General features: G+C 43.9%; 1 protein-coding gene across 2 annotated transcripts in view; it reads right to left on the bottom strand.

The window, feature by feature from the left end:
- TEKT4 (tektin 4) overlaps positions 1 to 11,213 on the bottom strand; it is a 30,995-nt gene extending 19,782 nt beyond the window's left edge. Inside the window, exons 1-2 of one of the 2 annotated variants that reach the window (XM_075179259.1) lie at positions 10,633 to 11,213; positions 7,912 to 7,982 (exon numbers count right to left, since the gene is read on the bottom strand). In XM_075179259.1, the coding sequence (XP_075035360.1) occupies positions 7,912 to 7,982; positions 10,633 to 11,163 (602 nt within the window). In that variant the 5' untranslated portion in view covers positions 11,164 to 11,213. Of the gene's footprint in view, positions 1 to 40; positions 272 to 7,911; positions 7,983 to 10,632 lie in introns of those variants that run through there. The other variant, XM_075179260.1, reaches the window with a different exon arrangement.
- Positions 11,214 to 15,192: the final 3,979 nt, after the last annotated feature.

Raw genomic sequence — 15,192 nt, 5'->3', positions numbered from 1 at the left:
AATGTAATGTTTTTCTTGTGTGCAATATGGCGAAACATACACTTCTACAGTGGTCACTCAAGATATCATGTGTTATATAGCAGCCCCCCGTAATATGAGATTATGAAATGATGGGAGAGAAGGAGCGGGATAAAAGGCGAGGGAGAGAAGGAGGTAAAAAGGAGAGAAAGAGCAGAGGAGGGAGAGAAGCGGAGAAAAGTAGAGAATGGGAGGGAGAGAAGGAGTGAGGAAGAGGGAGAGAAGGAGAGTAAGAAGAAGAGGTGGAGAAGGAGAGAAGGGGAGAGAGAGAAGAAGAAGGAGAAGGAGAGAAAAGAGGAAGAAGGGGAGGGAGAGGAAGAGGAAGGACAGAAGGGGAGGAGGAAGAGGAGAAGAAGAAGGAGAGAAGATAGAAAGAAGGAGAGAAGGGGAGTAAGTGGAAGATGGAAAGAAGAGGAGGGAGAGGAGAAGAAGGAGAGAAGGGGAGGGAAAAGAGAGGAAGAAAGAGAGAAGAGGAGGGAGAGGAAGAGGAAAAAGGAGAGAAGGGGAGGGAGAGGAAGAGGAAAAAGGAGAGAAGGGGAGAGGAGAAGAAGGAGATAAGAGAGGAATAAAGAGAGAAGGGAAGTAAGAGGAAGAAGGAGAGAAGGGGAGGGAGAGGAAGAGGAAGGAGAGAAGGGGAGGGAGAGGAAGAGGAAGGAGAGAAGGGGAGGAGAGGAGAAGAAGGAGAGAAGGGGAGGGAGAGGAAGAGGAAGGAGGGAAACAGAGAGAAAAGATTGAAAAAAAAAAAAAGAGAGGCTGAGAATAGTGAGAGGATGAACGAAAGAGAAGTAATAGGGGGAACAGACGCAGAGACAGACACAAAAAAAAAGGGGGCTGGAGAGAAGGAGAGAAACAGAAGAGTAGAGAAAAGGAGGGAGTGAAGGTGTGAGGAAGAGGGAGAGAAGGAGGGTGAGAAGAAGAGGGAAAGAGGAAGAGATGGGGAAGGCGATAGAGAAATTTGGGGGGGGGGGGAGTGAAGAAGAAGAGAAGGGGGAGAGAAGCGGCGGGAAGAGGAAGTGAGGAAGAGAGAAACAGATAAAAGAGAGGAGAGAAAGAAAGAGAGAGGGCGAGGAGGAAAGATAATGAGTGAAATAGCATACATGGTGGTTCATAAGTGTGGAAAAACTCTATAAAAATAGAAATGAGTAAGGAAATATTAACTCAGTGTCTACACGTATGATCTCATGATCTGGTGTGATGGCAAACACCTTGGGGTACGTAGCCAGTATTGAGGCCATCTTGGATGTAACTTTAAACGTAACGTTAACATTTTTAAAAGGGTGTTTCCACACTTATGGACCACTAATATGTGTGTGTGTGTGTATGTATATATATATATATATATACATATATATACATACATACACACACACACACACACACACACAATACTGTCACTATCATACACCATATGATGTTGCGTCTAGAGAATTATTTCCCTGACTCCAACTCTTGCTGTCAATATTCAAAATTTTAATTAGTTTGCTGTGAAAGATTGAGAGATTTCGGCGTTTGTTTCCTCTTATTCACATTACTCATCACTTTTTATCTGCCAGTCCCTCGTAATATCACCAAAACTAGCTTCCTACATGACCTGGAATACAATGCAAATATTTATCTTGAAGCTTCAAAGCTGTTTCAGATGTTCTGCTCCGTATATCTGAGCCGTCATCTCCCGGCTGTCATTCTGTCAACCAGTCCCAGGATGCTCCCTCATAACCTCCTATCTGTCTCTTCTTTCAGACTCCTCTAGTCCCTCCAAGTACTTGTCACATAAGATGAAACCATTTCCCTCAGTTTTACCGGCAGATGTCTGACACCATCACCACAAATAGAACCTGATCCTGCAGTTAGTTAGAGTCACGCGGACGTTTCATGTGCACGTTGTTACAGCCAATACAATGTGGAGCTCAGATAAATGTCAGATCGTCTCTTACCGCCCACCGGAGGTCATTATGATCCCAAGGTAAAACATAAAATACTTTTGGTCTTGGTAACCCTCAATGGTCAATCCAGCATTGACAGTTATACGTAGCAGCACGGTGGCTCAGTGGTTAACACTTCTGCCTCACAGCACTGGGGTCATGAGTTCAATTCCCGACCATGGCCTTATCTGTGAGGAGTTTGTATGTCCTCCCCGTGTTTGCGTGGGTTTCCTCCGGGTGCTCCGGTTTCCTCCAACACTCCAAAAACATACTAGTAGGTTAATTGGCTGCTATCAAATTGTCCTTAGTCTCTGTGTGTGTGTATTAGGGAATTTAGACTGTAAGCTCCAATGGGGCAGGGACTGATGTGAGCGAGTTCTCTGTATAGTGCTGCGGAATTAGTGGCGCTATATAAATAACTGATGATGATTATTTAGGTTCTGTTCTATACTTTTTAATAAGTCAAAACAGCTTCCACACACAGTGCACATGGTAAAAAAAAGTAAGTTAAATAATTGAAAAAATTGGACAATGTGCCCCCCTCTTCCTAAGCAGACCCTGTACAAGGTAGCCTGTGCTTGTTTCCACTTTAACAACTCCTCTATTATTATTATCCTTTATTTGTTAGGCGCCACAAGAGTTCCGCAGCGCCGTACACAGCACAAACAGTAGACTAAACAGGGTGAAACATTACGAACAGTAAACAAAAAATACCAAAACTTCAGAAACTCCAGGCAGGCTATGCAGTAACAACGGAGCAGAAGAACAGGTGTGGAGACAGGAGGGAAGAGGGCCCTGCTCATGTGAGCTTACATCCTAAGGGAATGTACATTGTCACTTGATTTCTAGAATACCCACCATCTATACAGGAATTAATTTGAGCATGTAGTAGATGAGGATATTACAGAGAAATTGACATATACCTGCATCAGCCATATACTTCTGCCTCACAGCACTGGGGTCATGAGTTCAATTCCCGACCATGGCCTTATCTGTGAGAAGTTTGTATGTTCTCCCTGTGTTTGCGTGGGTTTCCTCCAGGTGCTCCGGTTTCCTCCCAAACTGCAAAAACATACTAGTAGGTTAATTGGCTGCTATTACAATAGGACCAGTTCTCTGGGGAAAAAATGGGCAATCCTGCCCAAGCCGAGCCAGTGAGTGACGTGGCAGAGTACATACAGAATGTACTTATGATCTCTAGAGCATTGCATAAGCGCTCACATATCCGTCGGTCTTGTTTGTCCAACGCCTTCAATTATTTCCCCATACGACCGACTCCTTCGCCCAATACACCATCATTAAACTGAGCTGAACTGATTTTTTTTATGTCAGAACAGTTGTGTCTACTCTGAAAACTAATATAAAATAACAATTTATCCCTTTCTCACTGATGAATAAATTACTCTACAATAAGGATTCCATTCCATTTTTAAGAGGAATTTGGTATTTTTACAATTATTATTATCCTTTATTTAGAACGTGCTAAAACGTTCCGCAGCCCTAAATTCTCAACTGCACAAACACACATATATCAGAGTTCATTTCTTTAAATATCTTTATGTTCTGAACCGTGGGATGAAACCGGAGCACCAGGATGAAACCCACCAGCGGAACTTACAATTCCAGATTTGGCAAAATTGAATCCATGGCCTCAGCGCTTAGAAGCAGCAATGCTGACCAACGTGCTACAGTGCTTCTGACAAACCCCATGTTGTGTCAGTGATCCATACAGTGTTTGTAAAAAATATACATAGCATTGCATGGACAAAGTGCTATAACAGTTATTTTGGCATGTACTGATGCTGCATTAGCACAAGGCAGATATAAAAATAGCCAAAAGTCCGAGTCCTCAAGCCTAGGACGCAATCAAATAGCTCTGTATCAGTTAATCAGACCAATTAAACTAATGAAAGTTAATGATTAAATAAAGTCTGAGAAAACCGGATGGTAAAACAGGCAGAAAAAGATAAATTGTGACTCTGAGCTATTCTCTGATGCTGTGTTCTTATATCAAAGCCATATAGATAGGGTTTATAGCCCGCAGTATTATCAGTGCAATTCGTTCTAATGCAGGATATTGTAAAACCACTCTCCATCCCCAGTAAGTGCTGACAGCCTGTTTAAAGGTAAACTGAACTGCTGGGTTGTCTATTACGAAAACATTATATGTTGTGCCTGGCTTCAGTTGCCAATGAAACAAAAATATCATATGGCTGAGAGATAATTAAAGAGGTTTTTTAATGATGATCTGATATGGTGTAAAATGTGTAAACTCAAAAACAGCAGTAGTTTTGTATCAGGTGCGGCTTGACAGTGTTAGTAATACATGCGAATGTCGCATTTTCCATATAAAGTTTAATGAAACTACAGACACAATTTCGGCCCGGGGGGCGCACGGGTGGCCGCGTCATCGCGTGTCATGTGATGCGGCCGCCTGTGCACTGTGGGAATATTCAGCTAATATTGCATCCACTGGGAAGGGGGGAGGGGGCGGCCAGCCCAAACAGCGGCTAGACTCCCCTGCCCCCCGGCCCAGCCCGCCCCAGCCCACAAATTTCCAAAAGAAAATGACGAATAAGTCATCCGAATAGACGGCTGCGACTTGATGCAGTATATGCATGACGCTAATGAATGAAACGCTATCAGCTGGAGGGTCAAGGCAGCCCATCAGTGATTAGATAGGGAGGTTGGTATCAAGATCACATATCATTCCACGAGGCCTCCGGTACCCACAAAAGACACGTTTCTTAAGAAGCAAACCTGTGCATATATCCAGGGGGTATATTTACTAAACTGCGTGTTTGAAAAAGTGGAGATGTTGTCTATAGCAACCAATCAGATTCCAGTTGTCATTTATTTAGTACATTCTACAACATGACAGCTAGAATCTGATTGGTTGCTATAGGCAACATCTTCACTTTTTCAAACCCGCAGTTTAGCAAATATACCTGTAAGTCTCATTAGGTCACATCTCCAGGGAACATGACCTTACCGTACTCAACTTACGCACGCCTGCCTTGCCCCACCAACGTGTAAGAGACAGTAAGTCTACAGTATGTTCAAATCTATATATTTTAGTACTCATGCACGGTACAGAAATACTTATATTTATGCCACAAAAATGTATGCACGCCCAACTCTGTTTGTGGAGCTTTATATTACATCCTACGGAGTCTGGAATTCTCTTCCCCGCTAAGGTGTATCCTAGAGGCACAAAATTAAAAGTACAGATGAGATCAGATCTCTGCCATTGGCTGTTTTCCTTACGCACGATCAGGGGCTGGGGCGAGGGACCATCTGCCCCCTGTGCCGGTCCCATAGTGGGCTAGTTTGGGTCACTGGGCTAGCTGCAGTTTTTTACCTTTCAAATGTTCTTAATGGGCTGGGCTAAAATTTGTCAGCCTTCCCCTGCCCATGATCCCACCCACTTGGCCCACAAATTTTGTTTATTTACATTCTGTTTCTATGTTTTCTGGTCCTACAGCAATTACGGGACTCAATGCTGTTAAAAGTAGTTGCTGTTAGAACTATAACATTAAAATATTCTGTAAAAAACTGATGCTGTGGCTGATGCATCTATTACAAAGGAAAGGGCTGCAAATCATCATCATATATTTATATATCACCACCAGTTCCGCAGCGCTGTACAGAGAATATATGTCACTCACATCAGTCCCTGCCCCATTGGAGCTTACAGTCTAAATTCCCTAACATATACACACACACAGACAGGCAACTAGGGTTCATATTGTCGGCAGCCAATTAACCTATCAGTATGTTTTTGGAGCGTGGGAAGAAACCGGAGCACCTGGAGGAAACTGACATAAACACAAGGACACCATGCAAACTGCACACAGATAAGGCCATGGTCGGGAATCAAACTCAGTGCTGTGAGGCAGAAGTGCTAACCACTGAGCCACCATGCTACCCACTCTTACAGCCCTCCGTACTCCTAGAGGTTACTAGTCCTGTACCCCTCCAGGCCTCCCTTGGCCAGCGGGGTTATAAATAAACCAAGAAAGCAGTGTGAAAAGATAAGCAATAAGGGCAGATATTTCGTCCTCACTCCCTGTCCTTCTGCAGACTATCACATCAGCTTCTATTAAGGAGAGGTAATATTCAGTGTAGTTATCAATCAAGCAGACACAATGAAATCACTGGGATACAAAGTCCATTCTGAAAATGAATATAAATGCGACCACTAGATGGCAGTATGGGACAAGCACTGACAATGGTTAGTGTAACTTAGCAGCAAGTCTCATAGTTTTTTAAAGTAAGGAGCCATCAACATTTCACACATCAGTAGCTATGGGATAAATAAATCCCTATTTTAATAAAAAATATAAAAATAAAACATTAAAGGTAATGCATATTGATTTGATTTAAATCATATTCCTTATCCAGCATGATAACATCTGATTATGTACCTCTGCGGATCAAGACTGTAGGTCATTCACATTGTAAAATATTGTGCCTCCATGATCTATAGCTGAAGCTTCAAAGGAGCGAGGACGGATCATCTCTATGCCTCTCTCTCTCTACATAGCCTATATGGGATCGGCCAGACCATTGGGGCCCTTTCTGGTGGCTGGCCCCTAGCCGAAGGCCAGACATTGTATTAAATGTCTTGTGGCTGACAGCAGGGATCAGCCCCCTTCAATTATTAGTTCAGTTCCCTGCCTATCCCTCCTTTTCCCTGTTTTCTCCCTCCAGTCCCCTTTGTGTCTGTCCTCATTTTTCTCTATGTCCCTCCCCTCTCCTCCACACCTTACCCTCTCCTCTGTTCATACCCAACCCTACACCCACTGCTCCTGTCCTCATCATTACCTCCATTCCTTCCTTCCGTCCTCTCTGCTCCTCCCCTTGTCTCCCCTCTGCTCCTCCCCTTGTCTCCCCTCTGCTCCTCCCCTTCACATTCCCCTCTGCTCCTCCCCTTGTCTCCCCTCTGCTCCTCCCCTTCACATTCCCCTCTGCTCCTCCCCTTGTTTCCCCTCTGCTCCTCCCCTTGTCTCCCCTCTGCTCCTCCCCTTCACATTCCCCTCTGTTCCTCTCCTTTCCTGCCCTCTGTGTGGGTCAGCTTCCCCTCCATCCCTCAAGCACACCTGGGGCTGGGGCTGGCCCCCCAGTGTGCAATGACTGTGCAGGAATCAGACAGAAGTGTGCCTCCCACTGTAATTATCTGCAGAGCAGCCTAGTGGGTATGTGTAGTGCTGGGGTATTAGTGTAATGTGAGAGGGGGATATTAATGTAATGTAGATGGTATTACTGCAAGATGATGCTTATGTTGTAAGTTATTAATGTAATGTGGGAGCTGAAATGTGGGGTGGTATTAATGTAATGTAGTGTGGTATTACTGCAATGTGGCTACTGATGTGAGCTATTTATTTATGTAATTTGGGGGCTGGTGGGTGCCATTTTTGATATTTTAATCCTATTCATGTAATGTAGCAGCAGGTGGGAGCTAATAATTAAAACATGGATGCTCTTTTTATTAAATGTAAAAGCTATTAATGTAATGTGGGGTTGATGGGGGCAAATATTCTAGTGTCGGGACAAATAATACAATCTGGGGATCTCTGTATTAAATATGGGGGCTATTTGAGGTCTAGATAGTTCACTCGTTGCTTGGTTTTTCAGAAAGTGAATAGTAGCTATCCATTTTCCAAGCAGGGCCCCAACATTCCAGGGTCCAGCCAATCAGAAACTGACCTTAAAATACCAGCAGCAACAATAGGTGATCAAAGCTGCAAGAACAGGTAGAAGAAATCAGCACGATCACCATTCTTCCCTTGTCACATATGCGGGAGGGGCAAGGGGAGAGGGTAAGCACTACAAAGGCCCCTTAAACTCATATAACACCCCTGCTCACATAAACCTACTCTTAACTCAGTTCTTCTGGTGTAAACCAGGTAAAACGTAGCTGGAGAGTGTTACTAAGCCGCACACACACTATCCCAGCTATCTGTTATACCTTATCTGCTGGATGGTCTGCTCCAGGGTCCGTTTCAGAAGTTCCTGAACATTTCTAATCAGTTCCACTTCCTGGGTAATGGAAAGAGAGCAATATATCACCAGAATTCACAAAGCACGAGTATGTCAGAATTATTTACAGCGACGCCTGCTCTATGCTACCGTACGTTAGGATAATCCAGGCACAGATTTACATTTTTGTCCCCCTAGGCAAATTCATTACTGAACAGCATTAATTATTTTAATTTTTTTCTTTATGGTTTTCAGAACTTTTTGCATAACTGGTTTCTTTGAGCTTAGATCCTGAAACCTGTATTGCACCCTGAAATGGTAACTTACCCTATAGTCACCCCTGTAATAGCCCCCTCACATGTATTCAACCCACTGTATTAAAGGGGAACTCCACCCTCAGTCATTATATCTTAGGGATAAATTTGTTTCAGGTTTTTTTCTTGCCCGTGGACACCACAATAGTTATGTTTAGGTCTGTGCATTGGATACAGCTGTATCTAGGAGACCTGTTGTCGTATGTAAATAATGTGCCTGGAAAGATAATATTATCTGATGGTGTAATAATAATATAATGGTCTTTAATGCTGGCCACATCCATGGTCATTCTGTTAAGTAATGGGACTCAATCACCGCCACCTAACAGGACGTGTAAAAGTCGTTTTGTGGGGCAGATTCCGCCATCTTTACACATTGCTCATGTCTCTGCGCTTAAAAGAGACGCAACAACTCAAAAATAGAACAAATGAAGACAGTATTGTGTCTCAGGTTATGTGAGGGTATGATAACATTTACTTTACCTCCCAACTGTCCGATTTGGGCAGGACAATTCTAATTTGTGGACCCCAAAATGGGCGGAGAGCTTATGGGGAGCGGACTTTACCAAAAACTTAATATGGTTAGGTGGATTGAGGTGTGTATTAAATGGGGCATCTTTTGTCTGGATAAATCATTACTATTATCTTTTATTTATAATAAAGTTACACAGCACTGTACATGAAGGGGATCATGACAGAAACATTTAACATACACTGACATGAAACAGGTCGGTGTGGGAAGTATGCTATTACATATATCTATTATACATGTATTAGACTCAGTGGTCATATAGGTATGCTATGACACATTAGATACATGTATTATACATGTATTAGGCACAGAAGTCATATAACATGTACATTGAGAGGATCATGACATAAACCTATACGATGACATGGAACAGGCAGTGTGGGAGGTATGCTATGACACATTACATACATGTATGAGGCTCAGAGGTCATATAACATGTATATTGAGGGGATCCTCACATAAACCTATACACTGACACGGACCAGGCGGTGTGGGAGGTATACTATGACACATTACATACATGTATTATGCATGTACTAGGCTCAGAGGTCATATAACATGTATATTGAGGGGATCCTCACATAAACCTATACACTGACAAGGACCAGGCGGTGTGGGAGGTATACTATGACACATTACATACATGTATTATACATGTATCTCAGAGGTCATATAACATGTATATTGAGGGGATCCTCACATAAACCTATACACTGACATGGACCAGGCGGTATGGGAGGTATACTATGACACATTACATACATGTATTATACATGTATTAGGCTCAGAGGTCATATAACATGTATATTGAGGGGATCCTCACATAAACCTATACACTGACATGGACCAGGCAGTGTGGGAGGTATACTATGACACATTACATACACGTATGAGGCTCAGAGGTCATAACATGTATATTGAGGGGATCCTCACATAAACCTATACACTGACATGGACCAGGCGGTGTGGGATGTATACTATGACACATTACATACATGTATGAGGCTCAGAGGTCATATAACATGTATATTGAGGGGATCCTCACATAAACCTATACACTGACATGGACCAGGCGGTGTGGGATGTATACTATGACACATTACATACATATATTATACATGTATGAGGCTCAGAGGTCCTATAACATGTATATTGAGGGGATCCTCACATAAACCTATACACTGACATGGAACAGGCGGTGTGGGAGTAATGCTATGACACATTACATACATGTATTATACATGTATGAGGCTCAGAGGTCATATAACATGTATACTGAGGGGATCCTCACATAAACCTATACACTGACATGGACCAGGCGGTGTGAGAGATATGTTATGACACATTACATACATGTATTATACATGTATGAGGCTCAGAGGTCATATAACATGTACATTGAGAGGTTCCTCACATAAACCTATACACTGACACGGACCAGGCGGTGTGGGAGGTATGATATGACACATTACATACATGTATTATACATGTATTAGGCTCAGAGGTCATATAACATGTACATTGAGGGGATCCTGACATAAACCTATACACTGACACGGACCAGGCGGTGTGGGAGGTATGATATGACACATTACATACATGTATTATACATGTAATAGGCTCAGAGGTCATATAACATGTACATTGAGGGGATCCTGACATAAACCTATACACTGACATGGATCAGGCGGTGTGGGAGGTATGATATGACACATTACACACATGTATTATACAGGTATTAGGCTCAGAGGTCATATAACATGTACATTGAGAGGATCATACATACAGGCGGTGTGGGGGGGGTATGCTATGACACATTACATACATGTATTATACATGTCTATAGGCACATTGGTCCATGTACCTTCAGCAGCTCTAGCTCCGCCCCGTCCCGCACTAGCTCCGCCCCCTGCCGCCGCTCCCGGCACTGCAGGTTGTCGGTGGAGATGCTGAGCGGGACCTCAGTGGCCTCCAGGCTCCTCTCCAGCCGCCGCTTCTCCTGCAGCAGCAGCTCGGTCTCGGCCGTCACGTCCCGGATCTCCCGCTCCAGCTCGGAGCGCCAGTAGTGGGTGTCCAGCAGCCTCTCGCCCAGTCTCCTGGTGGTGTCCGCCTGGCTGCGCTGGGCCCGGGCCTCGCACTCCGCCGCCAGCTGTCTGGCCTCATAGCGCAGCTTCTCCGAGCCGTCCCGGTCCGCGAACGCCTGGTAGGCGGAGGTGTAGCCGGCCTGCTGCCATTCCTCCAGCAGGTACTTGGCGGTACGGAAGCCGGCGCTGGCCAGGCCGCAGGACGAGTACTGGCCCGTGTTACACACCGGCTCCACCGTGCGGACGGGCAGGGAGTCCGCGGGGACACTCTGCGGAACCAGCGGGCGGGGGACCAGTACCTGAGCGGACATGGTGATCGGCTGCACACCGGCGGCTGGCTGGCTGCTGCTGGCTGGCGGGCCTCCGTCACTATGGTAACCGTGTAAACTAACCGACGGCTCGGCGTCCTGTTGCTGGGAGACCGTTGCGAGGCGGTCACGCTACACAGCCAATCACAGACTGCCATGGGCATCCTCATGAATATTTAATGTGTTGAATAGGCTGCTTGAGAATATATTAATATTTAATAGTACTCATTATGTGCCCAGTCTGTATAATCATCATTCTGTACACTGATATGGGGTGTGGCTGCTGAGCCTGTCTTACTCTCATCCCCTCCCTGGTTAAAATGTGACAGCCACTACTGACTATCATCATCATCATCATCATCATCATCATCATTTATTTATATAGCGCCACTAATTCCGCAGCGCTGTACAGAGAACTCATTCACATCAGTCCCTGCCCCATTGGAGCTTACAGTCTAAATTCCCTAACACACACAAACAGACAGACCAGGGCCGTCTTTCCCATTAGGCACAATGGGCAGGCGCCCCGGGGGCCCTGCAGCCCAGGGGGGCCCGTCGGAGGCGGCAAAAAAAAAAATGAAAAAAAAAAGAGAAGAAAATACTTACCTTGCGGTCAGCTGGCGATCCGGCTCCCTCCATGGTCTACTCCTCCGTCGGGCGTGACGTCATCACGTCCGCCCCCGACATCCATTGCGGAGCGCGACGGAGGAGGAGACCATGGAGGGAGCCGGATCGCCAGCTGACCGCAAGGTAAGTATTTTCTTCTTTTTTTTTTAGTTTTTTTTTTTTTTTTGCTGCCTCCGATGGCCCTCCCTGGGCTGCAGGGTCCCCGGGCACCTGCCCATTGTGCCCAATGGGAAAGACGGCCCTGTTCAGAAGTCATTATTTTGTAATATATTGGCTGCAGGGCCCATATATATATAATCTTTTTTTTTTTTTTTTTGTTTTTTGTATATATAGGGGCCCCGGTGCACTGCTGTGCCCGGGGGCCCACGATGTTCTTAAGAGGGCCCTGAGACAGACTAGGGTAAATTTTGAAAGCAGCAGTGTGGGAGGAAACCGGAGCACCCGGAGGAAACCCACGCAAACACAGGGAGAACATACAAACTCCACACAGATAAGGCCATGGTTGGGAATTTAACTCATGACCCCAGCGCTGTGAGGCAGAAGTGCTAACCACTTAGCCACTATATAATCAAGGGTCCCACATACTGAAACTAGTAGTTCCACAAGGGCTACAATGCCACAATCTGCCCGAGAAGGCTCACTATTTGTCTCTACCATCCTACCGCTTTAACAAGCTTTTTGCACAAATAACAAGAGGAGCTATATATTAATGGTGATGCCTAAAAGTTACTCCTGGTAAACGTTTATTGTAACAAATGACAGAATTTAAATGAAATAAACTTTATATGTTTCTTTTTTGCCCATTGCATCATTATAAAAAATAGTATAGTACTGTCATGGTAACTGATCAAATTTTGTGTCACATAGTTTTGGGGTAATCTATTCATTTAGCAGTTTAATAAATAATCTGATTGTACCAGTCTGCAGCATATGTTGGCACTACAAAAAGGCTAACGTTAATAAAGGGTAGACCGAAGTCTGATGTACAGGTCATTATAGTGACCCTTGCAGCTACTATCCCAGCTACCTCGGTACTTACACCACTGAGTGCTGAAAGTTCTCACATATACCCCTCCAGGTCTGTGTTCTCTATTGACCTCCCATTTGGACTATTAAAGAAAAGTTTTGACCAGGGCAAATTAAACTGGGCAATTAGTTGGGTTTGTGTTAGGTTGGCATAATGTAGGGGACATCACTGTATTAAAATAATAATAATAATAATAATTTTAGCCAGGTTGTGTCTATTTGATTTGTACTTTAACTCCTTAGTTACAGACTGTACTTTCATAAGTTCATTGATAGCCCACGTGAATGGCCAATCAGAGACATTTTTCATGCTCTATGAACAAAGTGCTCAGGCTACTGGCTATTCATCGACAAGCCCCTTCTCATTCATACGTGTCGTGGCTCTGCTAGGCACAGGGTTTTTTTAAAAAAAATATTCGATTGCTTCAGGAAAGAAGAAAACAAGGGGCCTGATTCATTAAGGATCTTAACTTGAGAAACTTCTTATTTTAGAAACTTCTCATGTAGCACACAAATATCAACTTTAAATTTCAGTGTACAAATAAGCTATCAAGTATTTGTGTGCTACATGAAAAAACAGCCAGTATGTTCCTTATGTGCAAAACAGAATACTAATTTGCACCATAACATGGTTTTGTCTTGAGATGAGCGGGCTCGGATATCTGAAATCCGAGCCCACCCGAACGTTGCCGATCCGAGACAGATCCGGGTATTCCCGCCAATTGCAAAACTGAAACCGAGGCTCTGAGTTATAATCCCGCTGTCGGATCTCGTATTCTATAAATTCCCCGCTAGCCGCCGCCATCTTCACTCGGGCATTGATCAGGGTAGAGGGAGGTTGTGTTAGGTGGTCCTCTGTCCTGCTATATCTCGTGCTGTGCTGTGCTGTGCTGTGTTCTGCTCAGTCCAGTGGTGCTGTGTCCTGTGCTCTGTCCTTCTAAGGGCATTGTTATTTCCCCATTATTCCCAAGTTGTAAAAAATTTTAAAAAAAAGTTATAAAAAAAAGAAATTAAAAAAAAATATCCAAAAACAATCCTGCAGTATAAGTCCATTGGTACTGCAATATTACAAAGTTCGCTGATTCAGCAGTAAAAGTCCAGTGGTACTGCAATATTACAAAGTTCACTGATTCTGCAGTATAAGTCCAGTGGTACTGCAATATTACAAAGTTCACTGATTCTGCAGTATAATTCCAGTGGTACTGCTATATTACTGCAGGCAGCTGTGCAGTGGAATTCAGACCATTTGAAGGCGGAGGTATTGTGGCCCCGGTACCAAATTGTGTACCGGGACCACTGCACTATGCAGTCCAGAAAGCTACCTCGGTGAAACGTTTTGGACTAAAAACAATATTGTGAGGTGTGAGGTGTTCAGAATAGACTGGGAATTAGTGGAAATGACTTATTGAATGTTATTGAGGTTAATAATAGCGTAGGAGTGAAAATAAACCAAAAAAACCTTGATTTTAACACTTTTTATGCTTTTTTCAAAATAAATCCGAATCCAAAACCTTAAATCCGAACCAAAACCTTTCGTCAGGTGTTTTGCGAAACAAATCCGAACCCAAAACCTCAAGCAAATCCGAATCTAAAACACAAAACACGAGACACCAAAAGTGGCCGGTGCACATCCCTAGTTTTGTCCAGGAGACTGAAATACGGATCCTCTTCATTTAAGATCCTTAATGAATCAGGCCCCTTGTTTGGTTGCAATAGAATGAAAAGAGGTAGCTAAATTCACCACTCAAAAGTGTAGATTTACTAAACTATCTAAAAAGGAGGAGGTGTTGCCCATAGCAACCAATCAGATTCTAGCTAGCATTTTCTAAAATGTACAAGATAAATGTTAGTTAGAATCTGATTGGTTGCTATGGGCTAGGAGACTGAAATAAGGATCCTCTTCATTTAAGATCCTTAATGAATCAGGCCCAAGATCCCTAATTATTTAGGTGTGTATTAAAGAAGGGAATGAGGGATTGGTGAGTGACTATTTATATTGAAGTATTTGTCTACAGTGTTGTCTTCATTTACTGTTTATTTACTGCATGGCACTACAGGTGTAGCATGCCTTGGCTGTCCAAGCATGCTGGCATTTGTAGTTCTACAAGCACCAGCATGATGTGGTAGCAATTAATGTCTTCTAAGGCATGCATGAACTTCTAGTCCCACTCACTAAATTAATGTATTAGTAACTTAACTTATTAATGCAACAGATGCCGGCCAGAAGGGTTTTTTAAGACCCAATTCCCTTAGTGAATTCAGCTCTCGGCTGACCAGGCAGAGGCTGGTTCTTACTGCTGTGGGTCTGCCTGCTATAATGTGACAGGCTGGCATAGTCTGGTGCTGGCAGGGGCGCCAAGAGGAGGGGGAGCAGGTACA

The sequence above is a fragment of the Mixophyes fleayi genome, chromosome 7 (genome assembly GCF_038048845.1).
Source record: "Mixophyes fleayi isolate aMixFle1 chromosome 7, aMixFle1.hap1, whole genome shotgun sequence".
Classification (NCBI taxonomy): Eukaryota; Metazoa; Chordata; class Amphibia; order Anura; family Limnodynastidae; genus Mixophyes; species Mixophyes fleayi.
Note: the sequence above shows the minus strand (reverse complement) of the source record. Positions and strands in the feature narration are given on the sequence as shown.